This window comes from Oryzias latipes, chromosome 7, assembly GCF_002234675.1.
Source record: "Oryzias latipes chromosome 7, ASM223467v1".
Classification (NCBI taxonomy): domain Eukaryota; kingdom Metazoa; phylum Chordata; class Actinopteri; order Beloniformes; family Adrianichthyidae; genus Oryzias; species Oryzias latipes.
This window is the reverse complement of record NC_019865.2, coordinates 20781853-20808561: the sequence shown is the minus strand read 5'-3', so window position 1 is coordinate 20808561 and position 26709 is coordinate 20781853. Positions and strand designations below refer to the sequence as shown.

The following is a 26709-nucleotide window of genomic DNA, read 5'->3' as shown; positions in this document are numbered from 1 at the left end:
ATTTTCTAGGGCTTAGTAGTTTTTCAATTTCAGAAAATATTCTCTGAGCAGGGCAACTGAACAGCAACAGTTCATTAAAGAATGAATAAAAGTATCAGTATACTCTTAATGATTCTGCAAGAATGTAAGACGTTAAGTAGCAGACACGTGCTTTATTCCAAATGAATGAATGCATGAAATGCATGAATAACTGATTATTAGTAGGTGGGATAATCTTAATCCGTAAAAACCCATGGTGACATCAGTGTAAAAGAAAAATATCAGAAATGTGTTTAGTGGTCCACTTGGTTTGTGGTATTCTACATTACTTAATTTCTCAGGAAAAATGAGTCAGGGTTCTTACAGTATATGTTAGATAGAAAACAAGAGAATTTCTTGTTTGGAGTTTTAGGTATGTGTGTTTCAATGTCAACTATAGTCCATGACAATCTAAAGTCCATCCATCCATCCATCCATCCATCCATCCATCCATCCATCCATCCATCCATCCATATCATTAAGATTGGGATGGAAATGGTAAGGCAGAAAAATAGAGTAAATGTTGCAAAGTAGATACACTTTTAAAAAGCTCTCCAACGAAAAGGGATTAGAAACTTTAAAGAAATGAACAAAGCATATAAGGAGAAGGTGTTTTAAAAAAGGAGTTAATGTCATGATTTGAACTTGTCTTGTTTTTGGTCCTTGTTCTGTCTTGTTTCTGTTTCCTGTTTTATTTTGAAAGTCTCCTGTCTTGTCTGTTTTCTTGAGTTTTACTTCCTTTGGTCCCCATCAGCCCTGATCGTGTCCACCTGTGTCTTGTCTGCCCTGTCTGTATTTAAGTCTTGTCTCTGCCTTCCTCCTGTGTTGGTCCATTAGTTATTCCTGTCCTGGTTGCCCTTGTCATGCCATGTTCCTCGTTTCTTGTTCCACGCCACAGTGAGTTTTGTTTGGTTTTGTCATCCTGCTCTGCAGCGCCTTTTGTTTGTTCATTAAACCCTCTAGACTCTGATCCTCATGCCTCCGCCTCTGCGTCTGGGTCCAACCGGCTCTCGAGCCACCCTCCACCATGACAGTTAAAGATTTGTCTTCACAAGGATTTGACAAATTAAGTATACATACACACACACACATATACATATATATATATATATATATATATATAAATAAAACGCCCCTCTCACCCTCCGCGGGTGGTTTCTCACACGAGCTCGGGTCCTCTACCAGTGGCCTGGGAGCTTGAGGGTCCTGTGCAATATCTTAGCTGTTCCTAGCGCTACGCTTTCTGGACTGAGAGGTCTGAGGTATTTCCCGGGATCTGCTGTCCAGGACTTACCCTGTCTTAGCCCATGAGTGGCAGCCCCGTGACCCCCGAAAGGGAGAAAACGGGTTTAGAAAATGGTAAAAAAAGATCCATACCGGTAAAATAATAATTTTAAGTTACTGCTCACAAAAGTGGTAATATATTAAACTGAATTAAACAGATTAATAACATACCAGCATGACTTAATATAATAGTGGATTGTATTTATTCATTTTCAAAAATCTGGTCAGTGCAGGATCATTTTTTAGTGTTCTAGTATTTAATTCCTACAGTTTCTTTGTCTGCATGCTGGCTCTGCTCAACTTAGTACCTCAGCAGAATTGGATTTGTGCAACAAATGCTATTACCCTCTTAATACAAACACACTAACTTATACATCCATTCATTCTCTCTCATCCACAAAAGAAACAGCCTCAGTTTTCACAATAACTGGCACTGGAGAGAGGTGAACAATGAATGGTAAATGACAAATTCTGTTCTATTATATTCTCTCAGAGGCAAATATTCCTCTCTACTCTCATGATATATTTAATATACACCCCCTCCAAATTAGCCACAAGGCTGTAAGTATGGAATGCATTTGATATTCAAATCATTTACATGATATAGCTACACACATAACAAGGGCAAACACATCTGTGGTCCCTTGATTACCGAAGAACACAAGCAGGAGAAGACAATTGTTGGTCTAAACTAGGAGTAAATTTGTTTCTCGGCAGAGGCCCTCATCTAATATAAGCAACCTTTAGTAAATTTTGCACAAATATTCCAACTGAAGCTGAAAGGCTGGTTCATCAGCGATGTACTGTATGTTGATAAACAATTTAGTCGTCTATTAGAAGATGCTACTGTCAGCAACATGCGGGCGAAAACAGAAGGAAGAAAGAGGAAGGGAGAATAGAGGTGAAGGAGTGAAAACAGAGGTTGTTCTCAGAAAAGGTCAGGCTGATTGTCTCTGCCCAAATATGCTGGCCTTTTCAAAATTAACTTGGCAAAGGCGATATTTTCCACAAAGCCAGCATCATGAATCAAAGAAGCGTCTATAGTTTATCCCTGAAAGCAAAGTAAACTGCCTCCCTATGTGATGTACTTTTGTATTTTTCTTTTTTTTTCTTACAGGCAATCTCCCCTCCCTTACACAGCTGACATCTTCAATAATTATGTAATTAACGCTATGGCAGGCCTGATTTTAGAAAAAGTGCATTATAATTGCATTCAGACGTTCATTAGGCTAAACGTTTGCCACACTGCGCAGGTGCGGCAGAGGGCCAAAGGCTACTTGTTTTTTTGGAACACAAATGCGGTGTCAATGCCTAGATTGGTTTCTGCTTGATACCGCTGACAGAACAGGTTTTTGTAATTTTCCAATAATTACCCTTACTCTGACACAATAAAATAGTCACTGATCTCAGTTTACACAAACCAGTCTGGTACACACCCTGTGTTCCCTGCCGCATGGTTGGCATTTGTGCCAACAAATCCCAACGCTGCCTGTTTTCACCAAAAAATAAATAGAAAATAAAGATAAAAACCAAAGACATTTCACATAAGGGTGTTTTTTTAGTGCTACCAGTGTTAGTGTAATACAGCTTAGACAAGACCAAAGCTGTAATTACCTGGGCGATAAAAGCCTGTTAGCAATACTAACAAAACACATGCTGTTCAGCATGATGTATTGCATTAGTCAAAGCAGTATGTCTTTGTGAGCAGCTTTTAATGGATTCTTTTAAACCGTACTAAGAGCTGGTGATCCACAGAAGAATTGGAAAAAGTAGCAGCTTTGGACTAAAACCAGTTAGGTGCTGGATTTAAAAAAAAAATAAAAAATTCAACAAGCTTTACCTTTTTTTTGACATGCGACCTAACGGTAGAATTTCATGCTATACACAGCATAATTAAAAGGGAACTTGTCCTGCCTGATTTTTGTAATGAAACACTCTTTTTTGTGGATCACACCATTATAATGTTACAATCTGCTTAGGCAGACACACAATTAGGTCCCAGTAACACCAGCTCTGTCCCTGTCCGTGTGATGATTTCTTCAATTAAGCCTTCCTGGCAGAGAAGGCCAAATGCTTAACTAGGCAGAATTGGAGCTGCCACTAGCTGGAGGTAGCAATGGGCTCCACTTCAACAGCTCATTCATCAGCCCCGGCGCTACCACTGAGCCACCTGTTCTGACACCATGCAGGGATGAAGTCATTTGCATTCTGCTCTGACCCTCTTCTTTCGCTCTGCTCACTTGCTTCTCCCCACCCCAACTCCTACCCCTCCTCACCTTCCCTCGGCCGCTACAACTTTTAAAGTTCCTCAGAGGCTGCTCTGGCAGATAATTGAATACCAGGGTTTGATTTAGTTTGAAATCAATTTGGGAAGGGGCTTTTCATTCATTATGCTCCTTGGCATTGGTGCTACGTCTAAAATCCCTCAAACTTTGGCATGGGCTCCAACATCGTCAATTCAAAGTGAAATTAAGTAGCTCTGAGTTGGATTGACAGGTAGGCAGAGCATGATGGGGCTGGGTCTACTGTGTGGGGAATATGTGGACTTTCTCTCCTCTCTTGGGGCATTACTCCTTTGTGCTGTTTGTCACCACCAGGTGTTGCTGTGAAATAGGGAGAGAGGCGTTTTGACAACAGGCAGCTATCCACATAGTGGATAAAAAGGATAGATGGATCTTAATATATGACTATTTGTTTTGTGACAAGTACCTGCTTGGAAGATATAGGAGTCCACATGTGCATATTTATTACTTAAACTTGTTTTGTCCACAGACTAAATTCCCATTCTTGTAATGTTCCAGCACATTAAGTCTCAAAAGAAGTGATATATACACAAGTTAATGAGCCAAGTCTCAGGCTTAAAGTAGCTAGATTAGGTCAATATAAACAACAATTAACACCACAGATTCTAGAAATACCTTAAAAAACTTCAGATGGCAAAAAAGTTGGACAGATGCTCATGCAGTGAAAATAAAATTTGAATCTTTACTACTAAGTAAAAATAATAAAATCCTACTCCAATTAAAATGAGGTTTTAAACGTTTTCTTGTGGCATTTTTCCCAAAATGGAAGACATTTATGAAATAATTTAAGCTTGAATCTGCATTCCTGAGCATTTCTTTAATAAAATCGTGGTGAATCAGGAGCAAATGAATAAATGCAGTTTGAAAAAGCTCTCAGTTGTGGCGCAGAAACTGCGATGGACGGAACAAAGTCTCACTTCTCTTCTCCATTGTGATGCATTCACTTGCTGACAAATAGATCCATGTATGACTTCGTTTTCCTTGTCTGAGTTGGCATCTGACTCAAAACTGTCAATATTGCTCATCGTTTTTGTTGCATCCCTATTGTTAGCTTCGGGTTATGAGAGGCTGTAAGCTAGCAGGAGAAAGTGTAAACAAAGTGAGCATGGGAAATGAGTGGAGGCTTACTTCTGCAGCATCAGTCACACCCTAATCTTTTCTGATAAACTCCTGCCAGTCTGTCCTAGAAAACAACACAGGTTTTTGTTTTTTTTGCCTAAAAATGGCATTATCAAAATTGAAATACCACTGGAAATGATTTTACATTAGATCAAAAAATGATTGAAGTGAAACTTAAATCAGACCATTTTTGCCTCTGTAATTTTAATAGGCTTTCTTTCAAGACCCTTACAGCTTGTCAACATATTTAAAATATACAAATATACAGCGGGTCAGCCAACAATTGTGGATGTTCTCCCATGTAAAAACATGAAAGAAGCCTGTAATTTTCATCATTGGTATACCTCAGCTATGATGAGACAAACTGAGAAAACTAATCCAGAAAATCACATTGTCTTGTCTTTTTAAGAATTTATTTGCAAATTATGGTGGAATATAAGTATTTCGTAAATAACAAAAGTTCAACTCAATAATTTGATATATACCCTTTGTTGGCAATGACAGCGGTCACATGTCTTCTGTAAGTCTTCACAAGGTTTTCCCAAACTGTTGCTGGTATTTTGGCCCATTCCTCCATGCAGATCTCCTCTAGAGCAGTGATATTTTTGGGGCTGTTGATGTGCAACACTTTGAACTCCCTCAAAACATTTTCTATGAGGTTGAGCTCTGGAGACTGGCTAGGCCACTCCAGGACCTTGAAACGCTTCTTATGAAGTCACTCCTACGTTACCCATGCAGTGTGTTTGGGATTGTTGTCATGCTGAAAGACTCAGCCATGTTTCATCTTCAATGCCCTTGCTGATTGAAGGACATTTTCACTCAAAATCTGACAATACATGACCCCATTCATTCTTTTCTTTACACAGATCAGTCGTCTTGGTCCCTTTGCTGGCAAACAGCCCCAAAGCATGATGTTTCCACCCCCATGCTTTATATGGACACAACTCAGATTTCTTTCTTCTCCAAACACAATGAATAGAGTTCTTACCCAAAAGTTCTATTTTGGATTCAACTGACCATAGGACATTCTCCCAATCCTCTTCTGGATCATCTAAATGCTCTCTTGCAAATTTTAGACGGGCCTGCACATGTACTGGCTTTAGCAAGGGACACGTCTGGCACTGCAGGATTTGAATCCATGGCGGCGTAGTGTGTTATTGATTATAGCCTTTGTTACTTTGGTCCCAGCTGTCTGCAGGTCATATATTAGGTCCCCCCAGTGTGGTTATGGGATTTTTGCTCACCTTTCTTGTGATCATTTTGACCCCACGAGGTGAGATCTTGTGAGGATCCCCACATGGAGGGAGATTATCAGTGGTCTTGTACGTCTTCCATTTCCTAATAATTGCTCCCACCATTGATTTCTTCACTCCAAGCTGCTTATCAATTGCAAATTCAGTCTTTCCAGCCATGTGCAGGTCAACAATTTTGTTTCTGGTGTCCTTAGACAGCTTTTTGGTCATGGCCATAGTGGAGTTCAGGGTGTGTCTGTTTGAGGTTGTGGACAGGTGTCTTTTATATAAATAACGAGTTTAAACAGGTGCCATTAATACAGTAATGAGTGACGGACAGAGGATCCTCTTACACAAGAAGTTAAAGGTCTGTTAAGCCAGAAATCTTGTTTGTTTATACGCAACCAAATACTTATTATCTACCATAATTTGCAAATAAGTTCTATAAAAAAATCAGACAATAGGACTTTTTTCCTCATTTTGTCTGTCATAGTTGAGGTATACCTATGATGAAAACTACAGGACTCTCTCATCTTTTTAAGTGGTAGAATTTGCATAAAATGTGGCTGACTAAATACATTTTTTTTGCCCCACTGTAACTTAATGTAATTTTTAGATTTCTAAATGGAAAAAAAAATCCACAAATTAAACTTTCTAGTTATTTTGATTAAAGGTGCATTGTGGTCCTGCTAATATGTATTAAACTTAAAACTCTACTATCCTGTTCACAGTCAAACTATGTAAAATCCCTAAGATCAATGGTATAGAGATAAAGGAAGCCATTGTGTTTTTTTGATGGATGAGCTTCCTTCAGTGAGGATGATCATTTTCATGGAGATTGACTTTACTTTCAGTCTACAGACCTTTGATCCAACCTAATGCAATCTGGCCTTCGTGTTCCTGAGCTTACTATGTCTTCTCTTTGTGGTTATGAAGATTTTTCTATCAGCGTCAAGGACATGCAGTATTTCAGACCACATCCAAGACAGAGTTTTTGAGTTGCTCCCCATGGAAATGAGTTTTCAAGAACACGTTTTAACTGTTTTTGCCTCGTAGAAAAACAAACAACTGCCAAAGAAATACTCAGAAGCCATCAGTTGTTTTGTTAAAATCTTTAATATGAATTCCATTCGCAAAACTTAAATTTCAAGTATTTTTTTATGATCACTTTTTAGCATTGAGTTCTTTAAATCCTGACAGTATAAGCTACAGTCAGAAATTACCGTTTGAACTATTTATCTGGCACTAGCTGACATATTTTCCACAGTCAGTTATAAATCAGCATGATTTATTTTACTATTTGTTCCATGACTTAATAGGATGTTATCTTCCCTGTATTTGAAAAGCAATTGGTTCATTTGTCACAAAATATGAGTGCACATCCTCTAAACACTTTGGTGTGTTGGGATACCCTTATATCAGATGGCAGGTTAAAATCTTCACTTGGAAAATGGTAACAAATGGTTTTAATTAGTTTCTAAAATATGAAACCAAATGGAAAAATGAAAAAGCAAGGTGGAGATAGAGTTGAATGTATCATATCTTTAACTGCATGATCATGCTACTAACTCAACATTTGATCACGTTGCACTTCAAAGTTGTTCTAAGGGTGTTGGGAGTTCTCCCAACTCCCTAAAGTAAGTAGCTTTATTTACGACAGGTGTTAAAAAAAGGTTATGCTAAGGAATCGCTGTTGCTTGCGTTTCTGTTCAAATAGAATTTCTAAAGAATTGCCAACGTATCTAAGAATTAATCAACATGTAATCTTGATTAAAGGGTATTCTGCGGATAACCAAGGTGCTGCAAGTATACCAAGTGAAAATGAATACAAATGATCCTAAATGGTTTGAATCTAGATAAAAAAAAACAAAAAAATAAAGTCAGGAAGTTTACCAAATAGATTTCAATGAAAGTCTTGAAGCTGGCTTTTAAAGTGAGGTGACTCCTTTATGCCCAGGTCACACTTATGGTGATGTATTAAAATGCATTCAAAATAAACAATCCAACAGCACAATTTATCTATCTTAACAACAATTAGAACTAAAAAAAGAACAAAGGGAATTTTGTAGCTAATTATTCTGAAAGTGCTGAATTTATATCCAATAGCACAAAAGCTCATCCTAGTTTACAACACAGTTTTTTGGAAATCAAAATGGTTACTGATTTAGTTTTTGCTGTAATAGTCACATCTTTGTTGTGACTGTACTTAAAATACTAGTTTGTAAGAACCATGGAGGTCTAAACGACTAAAACAACAAAGACAACACAGCTGACTGGGCAGAGCAACTGTAAGGATGCCGTAACTTAAGTGATTACACAAATGGAGGCTCTACTTTACAGCCTGCTCTTTTGAAAACATGTCTGACATTTCTCTGCATTTTCTCACACTCAAAATCTTTTTTTTTCCTGCAACACAAAATCAGCTCCTTCCGTCACAACTAGTTTTTGATTTACTAAATTGTCTTCCATCTAATTTAAGAATATTAGATTTTTACACCTCTGGATATGGTAATCTGTATCTTCTTTGACCTTGGGAAAATCTGTTTGTTGGGTGTCAAACCCCCTAATTTATCAGAGACAGTCCATTAGCTGGCTATCCAGGCAAACAAACACACAATGGAACAAGAAGGAAAGTTCTCAAGGAAGCAGGAGCCCTCTTTCCAGAGATATCATTAGTTACTGCCTTTCAAACTGCTGAATTGGGACACTTACCTGACTTGCCCCATTTTTTGCACCACAAGAGCCAAGATGTTGATGAATGGATTCATGAAACTGTCACTACCAGGAAATGGAGAAAAAAGGGTTAAGGACATCTTTTAGCTAAAGCTGTCAACTTTATAGAGGAACGCGAGGTCATGTTATTGTGGGAAATTGAACATTTTTTTCTCCATTTGTTCTAGCTTTACAAATGGCACACAGACATAAAACTACTAATGCCTTGTACGTGGGTGTAGTTTAGAGTTCTATTGCGCAGGATTAGTGAATGAAGGACAGAGGATGTAAATTGTGAATTTTCAAACAATTTCAAAGGTTGTGAGAGGTTACCTGGTGAGGTCAGTGGTTGTGAACAGCCTCATATATCTAGATGCCAACTGAGATGGAATGGTAATTACTTCTGTGCATCTCCATGCTGAGACCCAGGCTCTATCTTGTAAGCGGCGATGATTGACAGCCTCAATAAGAGACTTACAAAGCGCCTCGTGCCCTCCGCCTACATGCCCCTACGACAACTGGTCCGACCCATCGTCTGGTGCTCGCCCCCCCGAGAGGGCACGGGTGACACCCCCTTCTGATAATCCTGCCTATCACATCCATCATGTCACTTTGAAAATCTCACAAGGGGGCACAACCAAGGGAATCTAATCAGGTGGTCTAATTGAGGAGCGAGGCTGGCCAATACCAGGCCTAAGAAGTTGGCTGTGCCTGGGCAGGCAGGGGGGATGTCAATAACACTCAGTGGGTGTCGATTCATCAAACCTCCTTAATGTCATTAGTCCTGAGAGGCTTGCTTACCCACCCCCCACCACCGCACCCCCTCCCAATCCTCAATCTTATTCCTACATGCATCAAACTTTCACTCACTCACTTTCTGTTGCCTCCTCTTCGAGTCTCTCAATCTATCCATCTCCTCCTAAAATTATTTTCTCCCTCCCCAACTACATTCAATTTACTTTACTGACATAACATTTACAATTTATATCAAAGATTTTTTATCTGTGTTTGTGAAATAGGCATGTGTACATTCCATTATAGATGATTTCTTTTTCAGAAATTTACAGTTTTTTCCCTGAAATTCTGAAACTTTTCCACTCAAAAATGTTTGGTGTCTGTGTCTTAAACATGTGGTGCATATTCCAGCTGTTTATTAAACAATGCTAGGGCTTCCTAGGAGCAGGTAATGCAGTCAATTACTCCACAATTACCCGGGTAATTATGTAAAATAGAAGAGACATGAGCAGCAGCGGGGGGGAAGAGGACGTGGCAGAGGTGGGTGGATGGGCTGTGTTGGCAGTGGTTGGTGTTCAGAAGGGCAAGAGATTGAGACCTTGAAGTGACAGTGCCAGAAAGGGTGCAACTATAAAGGACAGCATGCCCTTTCACCTGCCAAAAATCCTCATGAACACATTAATAACAGCAAACAGAGTCATTTACTTTCCACTTTCAGACTGACATCCTGAGTTAGCTGTTTTTACACTATATGGATAAACTATTTCTGTGTCCACACCATAAATATTGAATGGGCAATCTCTGATGTCACCCAAAGGATTCTAACTAATTAAAATGAGTCGCAGTCCTACAAAAAAAAAACTTCCTAAAAACGGCTACTGGGCAAGTCATGGTAAATTTAGAAAGTCACCTCCAAATTAAAGAGAAGCATGCCGCTTAGTCTGCATTTATTTGAGCTTCAATAAAATCAAAATGACTAATGTCAAAATATAGCATGCCCCCCAAGGCTAGCATGAAAAGCATAATACAAATAGAATACATTTCGGTTTCAAATCTGACTTTTCAACAGGTTTCAAAAGGGACTTTGAATTTGCTTCCATTTGCAACTTGTCTCCAGTTGTCTTCTATTGAACCGTAACATTTTGTGCTTTTTGGTTCAAACCCATTTCAGGAAATCAGAGGTGAGGGCTTGGTTCAAAAGTAGACATACCCAAACATACACACATATAGATAGATAGATACATTGCATATACTAAAAACAATTTAAAAATCTGTATGCTAACCCTTTTTGTTTTGAAATCCCCTTATAGTCATATTTGGTACCCCTCTTGTCTCCTTTCACTTTCTTCCGATAACAACCACTGTTGCTCTGCAATCATCCGTATGGACTACTTTACACATTGACAGAGAAGCTTTCTGTCAAGTGGACCTGACAAGCATATCTTAGGGTATATTGAAGTCAGCAAAGGCTATTCCATGAAGAAAAAAAAATAGAGATAGAAAGAGAAATAAAAGGATCAGATGGGAGACAAGGGTTTGCATTGACATATTTCTTCAAATCAAAGTTTTGTGTATATGGCAAGAATTTTTTAGTGCCAAAGTAAACACCTAATTCCTTAGTGTCAGCTCATTGGTTAAATAGGATTGAAGGAGGAGTAATGCTTTCCTATATGTCATTTCACCAAATAGCTGTTTATTCAACCCATCTAAACTTTCTCCCCAGGTGTCCATTTTGTTCTTGTGGCTGGGCCTATGTCTGTGGACAAAGGACTTTATCAAATTACTTTGAAGGCTTGAACTTTGTCTAAGATTTGACTTTCTGTTGCACATAAAATCAAAAATTCACTTTTCAAGAGGGAGTTTCACTGACTTGTCGATGCATTTGTTTTAAAAAAAAAGTTGAAAGCGATATAGTTAACAATAGCAGAAGCAGAAGCAGCTGGTCACATGACTATTTTATGTTAGTGAAGACGGGCGTGAAGGAGTGACCTCACACCTCTGTATCTTGAATCAGTGGGATTAAACTCCATTAAGCATGGAGCGCCGCCAAAGCTTTATCTCTGAGTTTCACTCTGAGACAGAACAGAGTGCAAGGGGTGGGGGGTTGGAAAGGATGGAGAAATAGCAATGAAATGTCCTTCACCTTTATTGACCAAATTATGTTTAAAGTAAGAAAAAACTGTGATGAGAAAAAAATGCTTGCCTAGCTAATAGTACAAAGGTGTATATTGCTGGTGTGCATAGCACACACTAACATTCAGGATGATACTTGAACACTAGACACAATTTTTGTAGCTGCTTCTTCTACACACAGATACACATACTTATGTGGCCAAACACAGGGGCCACTTGGTGTGAAGGACCACTGCTGTGACCGTCTCTTGCTCTAAGGCAAAAAAATCTACAGACTATTCCAGCACTTGAAAGAAATAAGGTGCAAAAGATTTAAAAGTTTTTTAAGGAAGTCAAAGGTGTTTTCTTATTTCCACAAATAAGAGAGTAGTCTGTGTCTTTTCAGTTTTTCCAAAAAAAAATAGAAAAGCTTCTCACTATCTGCAGCCAGAAAGAAGTGAGCATGGTAGGAATCAGGGTGGTCCTGTGATGAACGCCCCATGACATTCCCCCCCATCACCTTCTTGCTCTTTCTCTCTCCCTTGTCTCTCCCTCCTCTGGGCAGTTATTGATCTGATCTGCTTCTCTCTCAACTGGAGTCATGATTCATGTTGTTTCGGCTGGTCTTCACTCACCACACACAGACACTGCTCAGTCATGCTCTTCCCTATCGATGTGTCCATCTGTCTCTTCCTGCTCGCCTCCTCTCTCTGCCCTCAGGCATGTCAACCTGCTGTCCACATGCAAACTTTACTCCAGTGCGTTGCTACTACTTTTGAGTACTAGTTGTAGTAGTGACAGTAATAGATGCAATTTTGCCTTTCCCACATTTTCTTATGGTTGGAGATCAAAACTAATCTTTGATTTTTATCATCTTTTTGTACTGTGGAAAAATTCTCAGGTTTTCCAAAATAAGAGATTTGTGAACACTGTCTGTCTAGGCGTGTAACTATTAATCAACTTAATCGATGAATCAATTTTAATTCTTACAATCCAACCAGATCAATCTGTCTGAGGCATGTTTTTAATCAAATTGACCTATAGCATTATACAATTATTTCAAAATGAAATAAACCGATTCTCATTATCTTGGAAAATACCATTTGGATTGAGACATGTGGAAAAACAATAGTGGGCTGAACTTGATGAAAATAAAATGTGAATGGATTTGCCATAATTCTTGTTTACCTTTCTGTTTGTACACATATTTAATTTAAACCTGATTGTCTTGCAAGAAATTCAAGGAATCTGGAAACCTTCACCTGTAGTGTTCTGTACCCAGATATTTATCTCTGAGCCACACTGGTGGAACCTTTGGCTAAAGATGTCCTTGACGGACTTTAGGTAAGTGAAACAGATTGAATTGGATCATTGAAAAAAGTCTATATCGACTCTGAAGTGTAACGGCAACCACAAATTATGATATGAATCAATTAGTTGTTAAAATGAATTATTACATCTCTATGTATGTTACATGTAAGCCTAACTACTCATAAGTATTTCATATAAGACCAGTTCAAAAAACTCTCCAATATTCCTTTGAGAATAATCTTAGTGAACACATTTAGCTGAAAGGATGATAGCAAATTTTAATGGCTGCATTTAATAATACTCATAGGATTTACAGGCATTTCTTGTCCTGCAAGAGATTCAAGTAATAGCTATTGCATTTTAATGTTCTATTTTTAAAACGTACACTTACAAAAGTGTTCCAATCCATTCTAATGCAGAATGTTCATTTTTTAATGAAAAAAGAAGAAAAGAGAAAAAAAGGAGGGAGCCAGACAGAGAGACAGAGATGTGCACAGGCCTTGCAGCAGCAAAAGCACATAAAAGCCCAGCTTCAGCCAAGGCCCTTTCTCCAATGTGTAGAAATTAATTGAGTGAAAAAAAATCTGCTGTTTAAGGTTGAAGTGGGTTATGGGAGGCAGTGTAACAATTGTTTTCTGTTTGCCAGGGGCTATATATCGTTCATTCCTGCTTTCTCTCTTCTCTTCGCTCAAGTCTCGCCCCTCCCTCCCCACCCTGCGAGCTCCCTTACCATCCATCCACGTTCTAAGTCTCTCTAGCTCGCTCCTGCTTTCTTCTCTCCGTTTCATCAGTCTTTTACATTCCACAGTCTTCAGTCTTTTTTTGATTCATTTTATATCTCCCTTTTTCATCTATCACATAGGAGATTTCTTTTGTATCTTTAAAAGCAATTTCCCTGTCTTAAAGGCTACACTTATAAAAGGAGGTTTGGTTAAATCTACTGATGTGCATATTTAAAGTAAAGATTTATTCACATATAAGGCACCCAAACATACAATTTTAGAAAGACTTAGATAAAATAAAATATAGAAACATTTTTAAAAGAAATTACAGAGTGAATCCATATGTGTGTGCGGATTATTGTGTCAGTGAAGTTTCCCACATGTGTGCATCGTTGTTTGGTGACAGTGACAGTAGCAGGAGCAATGTTGACACACAATGCAGAACAAGCTTAGCACCCCCTTGGGCTTAAACAAATGATTCATTCTCTCTGAACATGTAAATGTGCAACAAAAAAAAAAGGAAATCACTGATGTCCCCTGGTTGCTTTTCATTTCAGTGATACATTAAAACACATATTTTAAAAAAGAAAAGTACAAAAATGGAACACATGCAGATGCTTGGTTCAACACAAACTCCATTTAAAAAAATAAAACAGATGCACTTGGCATTTTGTTGACAAAAGACAAAAGCTTTGAGTTATAAAACTGAAATTCTAAAGTAAAACAGACCAACACAGTAAAAAAAAAATCAACAAAGAAAAGCCTCTCTAAAAGCCTTATCTGTTCCCTTTTTCCTCCATTGCTCAAAGCACTGAGGGTTAACCTGTTTACTGTGCTAAACTCCTCTTAACCACTCTTTCATGTAAATACCAAAATGTTCAATATCACTGAGAGGAAACACAGTTGCTCAGCCTGTGTAATTCCATACAATCACTTTACAATTCTCTTTGAACTTTGCAGTTCCACTCATTAAATCTCCTTTGAAGAGTGAATGCTCGAGCACTGGTACATTTTGATTTTGCCATTATTAAATGCAACAGAGCAGAAAATTACATCTAAACTAGTGTTTTGCTGGTTAATAATACATAGGTCATGTGCAGCAACCAACAGCAAAATATGGCCAAGTGAAAATACTTTTCGCCAGAGTAAAAAGTGCTTTGGTGTAACAAATCTTTCCTCCTTGTAAACGTTAACAGACACAATCTTTTTGCAGAGGAGGCAGAAAAGCTGTTTTGGAATGGCAACGCTGTATTTGCTTTGAGTAAAAAGGAAATAATGTCACTAGTTGATGCCTTCTTTAAGCCTTTGGCACCTCTGCTCCTCAAAAGTGTACTAAACACCAACACATCATGTTGCACTTTCTATCCAGGAGATGTTAAATGAACCCAAGTGGGGAATAAAAACGCGGCTCTTTTGTAAAGGAAGTAATATATAGTGGGTGGCTTTCACTGAAGGACAACCTTTGTATTTATAAAAAGACTTCTGTGGATTTTAAGCACAAACTGATGGTGATGGGAAATACAAAAGAAGACAGAGAGAAAATAGGCAGATGCATACAAATGAAGGGGAAGAAAAACCTGTAAGAAGTGAAAAAGCCAAGATGCAAAATCACTCTTTTATTCTCTTTTAGACTCAGACATGGAGTGACCTCCTTGATCCTGGATTCCAGATGAAAAAAGGCATCAGAAATGTGGGAGCCAACCCAAAGCTGATTGTAGATCTTTAAAGTCATATTTTGCAAAAGAATGTAAGGTGAGGTGAGAGTTAAGAGTGATTCTGAAATGACTCGATTTTCTTTGAACTCCCTGCTTTCTTCAAATTCAGGTGGATCAACCGCAGCCCAGGCTGATTTGACAGCTAGACCAGAGCAGGCCTAAAGTTCATACCACTGCATGCTATATCACTAAGCAGTAGTGTTTTCTGTGGAATATGAATCTCTGGAGAGTGTTTTGGCCCGAGTCTCTAAAAAAGCGAAGGGCAGAAGCCTTGGTGGAAGGTGTCTATTAACATTAAAAAATCCTGGCCGTGTATTACCCATAGGTCAGTGTTTGGCCCCAGAGACTAAACAGTCAGATTTTGCAAACTCCAGCCAACCAGAGAGCCTGTGAGAGGTTTAAAAAGCCTGTTCACAAAAAAAGTACCAAGTTTTTGCTGCCTTTCTATAAATCTCTTGTCCCCACTTTGCATATGAGGTAGTTGTATTACTATTACTCCCTTGTGGACTAAATATATAACATTTTGTTAACATGAATATTTGGAGCAATATGGATTGTGAAAATAATATTTTGACCCTTATCTTTTTCTGTTGAAGAATACATCTTGAAAGAAGGACTACAAATTACTCAAAGTAATATGGGAACCCATTATTCTATGGATAGTTCTTAAGTCTGTGCACTGCAAAGTGCATCTAGCGGACAGTTTTTGCCATTACAATAGGCTTGGCAGGGATGTGGGGCATTGCGAGGGAAAACTTAAACAAAAACTGAATGTTAAAAAATGGGAACAAAGCTTTAAATGTGTATATACAACAACAAAAAAATGAAAAAACCTTCAATTTCTAAGAGGACTTTTTCTTAGTCCTATTTACAAAACAAAAAAGTCCCCTGGGTGATGACAACTCTTCAACCAACAAGTGGTAAATTAGAATATTAAAAATATGTTGTTATTGCACCTTTTTTCCAAAGCTTTTTATTCAGTATTTTCTCCCCCCAAAGGCATCTTTTCAAAATTAGCCAATCAGTAAGAGTTGCTTGCTTTAGATGGTGATGGCCGGGTCAGCATTAACAGCAGGCTGAAGGGTTTAAAGCGGTGATGAGTGATGTAGCAATTGAGAGATGTTAGAGCAAAAACTAATTACAGAGGGCTCAAAGAAAAACCTCGAGTGAAGTGAAAGTTTCCAAAGCTGGGGCTAAGCTGTTCTTGAGGGAGCATTAGTTCAGATTCATATAAAAGCGAGGTAACCTACATAATCAAAATCTTTGAGACCAGCTGTGCTGCATAAACAATTAAAACAATTAACTGACTCACTATTTTACAACAATAATAGTTGTTTTCAACAAGAGATTCAAAACTAGATTATGCAATTTTCATAAATAAATTACAACAATAAGTTATGTATCCATGCATTTTTCATATAATGCAAATTTGCAATTTCTGCTTTACTACTTTTTTAGGCCTGTAGTTGCATCATATTTTCCAAAGAAGGAAAATAATTTGAGTTATGGGAAATGTCCAAAACCTTCTCGGACTTCTCAGGAAATACAAAAAGAGGTAGGTTTAGAAAAAGTTAACTTCATTTTGGAGAAAAAATAAAATAAAACAGAAATGTGATTAAACTGCTGTCTGTGCAGAGAATGCAGCCACCCCATATAATAGTCTATGAAAGTTACAATACAAACCCTTTGCTGTCTGACTCTGAGGAATAGTAAACGGATCTTAATTTCACAGCTGACTTGGAGCAAGGGCAGGGAGAAGAGCATGCAAAGGTTAGTTTTTTGGTGCCCTTTTACATCTGACTTCCTCATCTGTTGATATCTGTCACCACATCTTTAAACTGTAAACCCAAAGGAACTCTATTTCACAGATATGGAGCTAGTTATTACAAGCCTCTAAGATTACCAACTTCCCTAGTGTGGCGTCTTCATTCCAAGACTGTGATTCTACGTGCAAGACAATTTAAATGGACTAAAAAGCAAACAGCCTGGTTTGCCAAAAAGTAAAAAGCCAGCAGTTGCACACAGAGAAATTAAGTGTTGAAGGTCATGTGATATTGAAAGCCAATGCAGTGTAGCATCCAGTAGCATCCACTCCATTACAACATTAGCAACTAATGTTTTGACATTTGTCTTCATTATTATCAATGAACAGACGCGATTGAGCCACCAGCATGCTCCATTAGCTTCCTTCATGGCACAGTTGCACAGTTGAAATCACACATTAGGGTGGATCCAACATAAAATGACAAGTTACGGGGACTAAGGACATGCCAACTTATTATTTACGCGGTGGAGGGTGGGGCGGTTGGGTGAAAAGAGAGCGGGGTGGAGCAGAGGTGGGAATGGGAGTCTGGGAATTGGTAAAGCGCTGCACTGACATTACGATCTCAAGAGCTTGGAGGATCGGAGCAGCACAGCACACCTTAAGAAGAAAGGCTCATTTCAGTTGGTATAATTAGCCTGCGGTAATGAAATAAGTCAGAGGCACTGCCACCTTCACTTAGGAGAAAATCGATCCATGTTTAAGAGAGTTTATTAAAGCTTAGGAATAATGGGTAGATAGGTTAAAGTAAGGGAGGAGTAGAGTAGATGGAGGTTGAAGACACATTAGCAGCAAATCAACAGTATGTGGTAGCATTGGCTGAAAGAGTAAAAAAGGCAGGACAGATAAGCTGGCTTTAGTAAGAGTGGATGTTTCTGAAATTTACCAAAGTGAAGGCAGGGGATGCTAGAGCTACATACATTAGAAGACATTCAACCCAAACATGAAGATGACATCACTTTTATGTAATAAACCCAATAAGACCCTATTTAGACGGCATCTTTGTAGTGCTGGACATAGCCAGAAGTACGTAACCGGCTAAAGCTGGAAAAAGGAGGGAGGTGGGATAGTTACTGATAGACATTTTTCCTAAGGTGTCCCAAATGCATACTGGTTGATGTGGGCGCTGCTTGCTCATTTATCTGGCCGTCTGGCCAACTCACCTGGAGTGATGGGGGAGACGTCAGGAAGGCAGGCTGCTATTTCACGGCCTGTTAAGCGCTAATGCCGCAACATGCCCCGTGCTCCAATTTTAGGGAGCATAGAGTGCCCGACTCAAGGTTTTGTCTGTCTGGACTTGTGTGGTAGTTTAGGGAGGGGGCAGCAAAATCAGCAAGGAGAAAGATACTGTAAGTATTCGTAGAGGATAATGAAAAGTCCAGTGAATGAACTAAAAGCTGGGAGAGTGAAAAAAGTCTCAGAAAAAAAATAGTAAAAGGTAGAATAGAGAGAAAAAAGAATATAGCCTTAGTTTACAGACTGCTGAGACAGCACTGCGCAGCAGACAGCAGTAGAAGCACACACTGACATCTATTCCTGCCATGCTAGGCTGCTTCCTGTGTTCCCCAAAAGGCCCCATAGTTATAGCCAAAACTATTGAATATCAAAAGCCTAACCCACCCAAAGCACTTGTCCTTAGTGTGCATAAAAACTGGCCTGTGCAATAATCACATAACCTCTATTAAGCACTGAGTGGCTGGGGAATTAAAGCAATGAAAGCACAGCATGAACAAACCTCTGCATAATAAACCTAAGTTAGGCTCAAGCTGTGCAGACTCTTTGCATTATTCCTTGTGATGATATGATATAAAAATGGGATTTCACTGATCACGGTGCAGGCTTTAGTGAAATCAGACAGGCTTTAAATCTTTTTACAATATTTTAAAAAACGGTTAAATATTAGCACCACTATGCATGATGGGTAATGGAGTCCATCGCAAACCAGAAAACAGTAAAAGATCAGATGTACCATGATGTTCTGACTGTGTTGGCTATTAAGATATTTAACTATATCTGCTAACAGATAAAAACAAATTAACCCTTGTGCTATCTTAGATGAGCCCACCCTTACATTGACGTGTTATTCCTACCATGACAAAGGTGGATAAAGGTGTAAAGACTTCATGTAATCAATGGACACCAGTGATGATCACAAATCATTGAAGAAAAAAGGTTCAGTGCACTGTCTAGTGGGTTTAGATGACACAACTCCCAATGTTGGGTCATCATTCAAAAATTACCCCTTTCTACTGTAATTTTGACAAAAGTCGTCACATCTACCAGAATTTTCCTTTTTTGGCAAAGCTTTTCCTTGAAAACATGGGGAAAATAAAACTTTCTAACCAAGAATCACTAATTGGTACACAGATTTGAAAGGTCTGTTGTATCTGCATGCATATCTATTGGTTTCCATCCCTGCTGAATACAAACTTCAACATGAAATAAATGATAATTAACAAAGAATTAAAAGAGAAAAAAGATAGCTGTTCTATGTATTAAAAATCAATTAAATCATTGCAATTCATTGATGAGGCGATACATTTGTTTAAAAAACTGTCAAATGTGGACACTAAACTTTTTCTATAGAGTAATTAATATACATTAATTTGTACAATATTTATTAATGAATTTATTTATTTATTTTTACAAAAAAACCTGGCATGATAATTGTGTCTGATGTCTGAGAATACACTTTAACTCACACAGTGTTTAAAACAGCAGCTGTGGCTCTGAGCCTGTATATGTGGCCCCAGCATATTGCATTCGCCTAACTTTGGCCCTTCTGCTCATGCAGCACTCAATGCTCAGTACTCAGCTCAAGTTAATTCAGCTTTTTTCCTTAACACGCTTAGTTATCTTGCTCTCTGTGTCTTCGACTCAAAATAATTACTATCCTATGAATTTTCTATTTTATGTCTTTATATAGTATTTATCAAATGGGAAACCATCAATTTATTTCTTTACTTAACAGAATTGATAGACATACATTTTCAATTCATCCTAAAACTAGCGATTCATTTTTTTTTCCATTGAATAACTTTGTATTCAATCTGTCAATTTTAAAACACAATTTACATGACAAAAAAATGCATTCACACTTCTGTTGTAATGATTTGCTAAATTAATATATAAAATTAGAAAAGGCGAGATTAAAAGATAGATAATATTGTAATCAAAGACATAGAGGATGTAATTGACACTTTTTGAGTTGCAGTCATTTTAGTTTCCAAATGTTTAGGACTTGTAAGACTATTTTCATTTTTTCCAGCTTTTGTTTGTATCACTCTGCTATTAGCTTGGATAAAATATACTACATGCTGTAACTATACTGAGCAACGATCAATAAATAAATAAACTAATGAAGCTTAAAACAAAATATTAAAACCTTCATGTTGTCACACATCAGATCATATTATAAATGTTTTTTATATTTGACCTTTCCCCTAAGCGAGTGGTGAGCCACAGTTACTTGAGAACCATTTAGTGGTAAAACCCCCATAAATTTTGTCCAGGGGGGGTTCTAATCACTTTTCTTTAGAAATCTTATAAGGTCATATCTGGTTGCTTATGTGCAAAAGCCACAAATAACTGCTGGAAGTCTTTAGGGCTGTGTTTACGTTTCTTTTTAAACTGGCTCCCTACTTGACACTCAGTATTAAGGGTGAATAGTGACTGTAGTCTGATGCTCCTCCAAGGGGCAGGTCAAATGTGGAGAACAAAATGTACCCACCTAGGTGTGTGACAATTAGCATGACTTTCCTTTTTAAAAGCATGCATATTATCACAGGAATAGAGACTCATCAACAGCTGTGTTGAGTCAGAGTTCAATAACTAATTATAAGCTTTATAAGCTTTTGCTCAGCTGCGTTTGCCTCATTCAATCAGGGTGTACTGCAACCCTGACAAACCTGGCAAATGTTCAAATGTACATTGTATGACAAATTCACCTTGGTGTCTATTAAAATGTATTTATATCTCTTGAAATTCAAATACTAAAAGCAGACTCACACTCAGTTAGAGAAAATGAATATTGTCAACAGAGAAGATCAAATCCAAAAATACATAGCAAAAATAGGCAGCCTAAAGTAGGAAATGAACACTTATCTTAAGAAGAAAATCACTACAAAGTAGTAATCTGTGTATGCAGCAGTTAATTTTTACTTAAGACGAAATCTTATAATAAGATATCAAACTCTACAAACAGGGAGTTCCGAGCATTCAAAAAGGGAAAAATAAACTAACTGTTTGAATGATTTTAACTTGAAGGTTATACAGCTCAGTAACACGTATTTATTTACTAGTTATTTTAGACCAAAATGAGAATACAATCGTAGTATAGTATAGATCACAAATTGGACCATCTCAATAAAATCTTCATAAAATCTAAAACTAGTACATAATCTTAGAACATAGATATATATTTTTATTTTTAAAATTATGGCAAAAATGTCAGTCCAACTGGTCAATATGTATTGAACTTTAACATAACATTCTTTAAATTGAACCAGAAATTGCTGTGCAATTCAGTTTTTCTAAGTCTTAAATCAAGTTTTACTTTTGTCAAGAGGAGCAAAATGTTTTTCATTCATTTAATTAGCCATTTCTTTATTTTAAAATCCTAGCTCTTAATGAGACCAAACATTCTCTGCAGTGCTGCTTAAAAAAAAGCCTGAAAAAGTATAGAGCAAAGATAAGTTAAGACAACTTAAAACCTGGTCAAATATAGTGAATATCTAATGGTTTTCACTGTACTCCCTAAAAACTGTTTTACCATTACAGGAAAATATGAAGTGTCTGACATAGCAAGCATCCTTCCCACAACCTTTCAGCCTTTTGACTAGAAGCACTACAGCAACGTTTCTTCGTGAACTGAGGTGGAAAAATCCCAAATATTTAATATTTAGATCTTGTGAATTAAAACAGCAGCCGCCTGATATTAGTGAGTAAGACTGATTTCTCAAAAAAAAAAAAAAGAAATATATATATATATATATATATATATATATATATATATATATATATATATATATATATATATATATATATATATATATATATATATATATATTTTTTTTTTTTTTTATTGAAAATATTTTATACAGATAATTTAGCAATAATACTTTTATGCTCACAGCAGAAATCCCATAATAACCCTGTAATGATCAAGACCCACTACAAGTTAGGAGCCTTCAAACTCAGTGTAGATGCAAAATAGAAAAATGTGAAAGCAGTTTTTATGCCAATATGCAGAAGTGATGCAAACTGACTAAAGCCTTTTTAAAAGCAGAACTCATACAGCCTGAACATACATGTCATAGTCTAACATGTAGAAATGATCACATTCAGCTGGGTGAATGACAGCACTGTTTTTTTAGAGTGACACATACGCAGAAAATACTCAGACAAACAAGAGAACAGAGCCCCTGATGGGAGAACGCCCCAGCCTTGTCTTTGTCACACTGTGTGACACAGATGCTCAACAACTCTCCCTGAGGTGTACAGTTAGGTGTACATTGTGTTTATGTCCTTGTGTCAAACAAGAGGACAAAGTCCCCAACTCTCACACGTTTTGACTTTATTTTGTCTCGACCCTTGTGCTTGTGCTGTCACTGCTCCTAGCCACAGCTGTAAAAGAAAACAGACCCAAAAACTTGCACAGATACTGATGATTAAGGGAGTTCTAACATCTGCGTGAAGTTTTAGCATTTTTAACCCGACAACTGATAAATCAAAGTTTGAAGATTGCATCGCATCCACCTCAGATTAAAGGTGAGCCAAAAACAGATACATCTGGGCCTTTTATGGCGGCAGCTGGTACAGGGAGCGACTTGGGCTGAGGTTAGGGAGCATTTGCTCTACAGTGCTGCTTTGAGCCAGCAAGATTAATGTAGGCTCTCTGGAGCAAAGGCAACAACCACAGCTTTAATAAGGTACAAACAATCGGTTCCACTCCACCAGCTTCTCAGGGAAAACTATTGTTGTGCTGCATTGTTTCGTGGTGAGGTTCCTTGGAGACACGTGTCTACTGCAGCATGTGACTGTCTCCATTATAGCCAGGGGAGAAGTCGGCGTAGACCTCAGTTTGTCTGTGTCAGAATGAAGGCTAGCACTCACTCCCCGCGCCACACTCTCTCAGCTTCCTTCTTCTAAATCCAAACTTTTGTTTGTTCACTCACCTCAACTCCTTGCACTTTCAACTTCATGTGATCCTCCCGCGTGGTCTTCCCGTCTTTTCTTTTCTTCCAGCAGTAGCCATCTTTTCTGTACTTCACCTTCTTCCTATTGTAGAGTATCATCGACCCATTCTGAGGCCTGCATCCACAGAGATGGAGGGAGAGCAAAAAAGAGGATGATTAGATGAGAGGAATTTTAGGCAAAGCTCCAGTTCTGCTCAGGGACTCATTTCTGAGATGTACAAAGAAGTCTGACGTGGGTCTGCGCCAGGCAGAAAATGCACCAGTGACTTAGATGACAAGACTTCTTTACGGTGTTTCCCAGCATTGATATGCACCGTTTGACAACGAACTAAGCACCCCTCAGCTTACTTTTTTTTCCCTCCAGTGACAAGTGTGTATGCTGTGAGGTGTTAAAGTGGCACTCATCACAGAACAAATTATATGAAGTCTAATGCGAAAGGCAAGCGGCAGGAGGATGGAAGCGTTGGCATCCTTCCTTATCTCTCATTCATTGAACTTAAATGAGTTGTAGTGGTAGAAGTCCCTTGAGGGAAGAGAAGATCCTCCCTCACACTCCATTCATAATTCATTCTCCCTCCACCAGACCACAGCCTGTAGGCTCATAATGATATAATGTAACTATTTGACAATAATCTCCCTTTCCACTTAGATTTGTAACAGAGGCATTTGGCACTCAGTGTTAAACATTAACATAAAGTATAGCATGAAACATTTATGACTTTTTCAACAATTAGGTAGAACGTTAGGTGTTGCAGCAGATATAGTTTGGTGCATTGTGCGGGTATCGTGTGGAATGGCCTTGTATCATCGTTATGAATACATGCAAAATAAAATTCTGCACAGTTGCCCACACGCTTCACCATCATCCCAAAACACAAGAGTAGAAAACCTTTCCTGAAGAAAAACTATCCACAGCTAACAAGAAAGGCTCAGTTTCAGTGTCAGAATGGTCACAAATGCAAAATCAAGCAGTTTGAGCATTTGTTTGAAATCACAATACAGACTAAAAACACCTACAAATGGCGTCATAATTTTCTTAAATTACTGGTACTTATTTGTTTAGGATGTACTGATATACGGTTTCAGAGGATTTCGCAATACCCTTGGTCATTTTTTCCAAACTTTTTTCAAAAAAAGTGAAACATTTCCAGAAAGTCCAATGGACACAAAAAGTGTAAATGCAAAAGTAACATACTCAACTGGAAAGGTTGGTTAAACATATTCACACAACACGACTGGCACATGAGTCCCCATTACAGTTTGCTCACAACTCAGAGCTGGAATGTCTCAGTCTTTTCCTGGTTTCCTGGTTAAGCTAAAACAAAGCTACTCGTTTGTTTCAAGATGCCTTTCAAGGATTCAAGGATTCAAGGAGTATTTATTGCCATTTTCAGTGAACAGAGTAGTTTCACAAAATAGGAATTTGCTGTGGTGCTAATGTGCGACATAAAACACTTAAGAATAGAAAAAATGAACAACGGTGAGCAAAATTTAAAAAAATGACAATGGTCAGAACAATAAATAGAAATGAATTGTGCAAACAGTGCAAACTGAGGATGATCAAGGTGCAGGTAGTGGACTGGTAATTGGACATATAGGTGAAAAGGTTTAAGGGGGGAGGAGTTAAAAAGTGTTCATGAGTCGGACTGCAGAGGGAAAGAATCGTGAGGTTCTGTTCCTGTTGGACCTTAGCCTCCTGTCCGAAGGGAGTAGTTCAAGTAGGCCATGTCCAGGGTGAGAAGGGTCGGCTGCTATCCGACCTGCAAGTCCCCGGGTTCTGGAGACGTATAGGCCTTGGACAGATGGAAGGCTGCAGCCAATCACCTTCTCAGCTGAGCGCACAATACACTGCAGTCTGTTGGCTGATTGTAGCTCCGGCGTACCACACTGTGATGGAGGAGGTGATGATGGATTCTATGATGGCCGTGTAGAACTGCACCATCATCTGAGCCAGCAGCTTGGCTTTCTTCTGCTGCAGGAAATACATCCTCTGTTAGGCCTTTTTGAGCAGAGAGCTGTAGAATACAAGAGGCTGTTTTACCCTCCATACTTACCCTGACCTTAACCCTGTGGTTTGGAGGGGGGAGGGCACTTCCTGTGCTTGAAGGCGTGGATTATCACATTTAGAATAGAGAGAACCTGATAATACACGAGCATGAAAAATATAACATCCACATTTGCGGATCCAAACTAATGTTTGTTTAATTACAACAAAATGTTGAAAAAAAATCTCCTTAACATTTTATTGGTTTCTCTAAATTACACAAACCAGCAAAAGTTTTACATAGAAATGCTGCCTGACTTGTACAATAAAGGCTTGTTTTTCTCCAAAAGCGACTGCACAATGTGACTGTAAACACACATTTATGTCTCTAAAACATGAATAAAGCATGCACAAACCCAACCGCCAACACACAGAGACACAGTACAAGCAGCTGCTATGATTTGGCCCTCTCCCAAACGAGAATAGGTTTGTGTTATAGAGTTAGAAAGCTGCCCGAACAAGCTGCTAAGGATGCAGTGTGGCTGAATGGAGCTTAACCATCTAATCAGATGGTGAGCCTTGTTAGTCTTGTGTTTGTTGTTCAGACACCACACACACATCTGATACAGACGGGAAAAACTGCAAACTCAAAAAGCTAGAAAAACTCACATCAAAGTAAAGGGGAAAAGAAACTGGGTTGATTTATGCTTTATGCAACAAAAACCAAAATAAGAAAACCCAACGGTTGTTTTGCATTGTTTTGTTGTTTATTGTTACATTTTCTTTTCACAAGGTTTATTTATAATGCTGCATGCATCATTTTGCAGGGCTGCCTTTGGGGTCTAAGGCGTGTGTTTATCTTGGTATCACTCATCAATCATTTTTGCTTGCTGGCTCTCAAGGGCCAGTGGAGAGGGAGGAGAAGGAGATGGTGGGGTCCCCACAGTCCCCGGTCTGTGGCCCCTGACAGCCCCTTCTAATGAGAGACGCCACTCATACAATGACATGCTCACTCTTTACTGATCTCCCTTCCTCCCTTCCCTTCCTCTCTCCATAGCCCCACTCTTCTTGCCGTCAGTCAGCTCAAGCTGTGCACCAGGGGACGTCTTTGTCTTCCCCCATGCACCGACTCCAGCTCTTCCTTTTCTTCCCCTCTTGTTTCATCTGTCTCAGGATCCCTCACCTCCACCATCCCACTCCTCCCTCCTTCCAGCTGTGTTCTTCTCACTTACCAATCTCTCTTGTGAAGTGCTTAGCATACTTTGCAGAGATTAAACCCCATTTTTATTGGTCAGCCTGAGGAATGGCTGTAAGAAATCGGTTCTAGTTTACAACATCTTCGCACCCACAGTGAAGGTATGCTCATAAGTATACGTTTTGCAGAGCTGGAATAGCCACATATAATCTACATGATTTGCATGCCAAACGGATGCCCACATCTGC

At 38.5% G+C, this 26709-nt stretch overlaps 1 protein-coding gene across 7 annotated transcripts in view; it reads right to left on the bottom strand.

Moving 5' to 3' along the window:
- LOC101168211 (calmodulin-binding transcription activator 1-like) overlaps window positions 1-26709 on the bottom strand; it is a 325673-nt gene that overhangs the window by 114537 nt on the left and 184427 nt on the right. For all 7 annotated transcript variants that reach the window (XM_023956778.1, XM_023956774.1, XM_023956775.1 and 4 more), the window contains one exon: window positions 23262-23397. In XM_023956778.1, the coding sequence (XP_023812546.1) occupies window positions 23262-23397 (136 nt within the window). The remainder of the gene's footprint in view (window positions 1-23261; window positions 23398-26709) is intronic.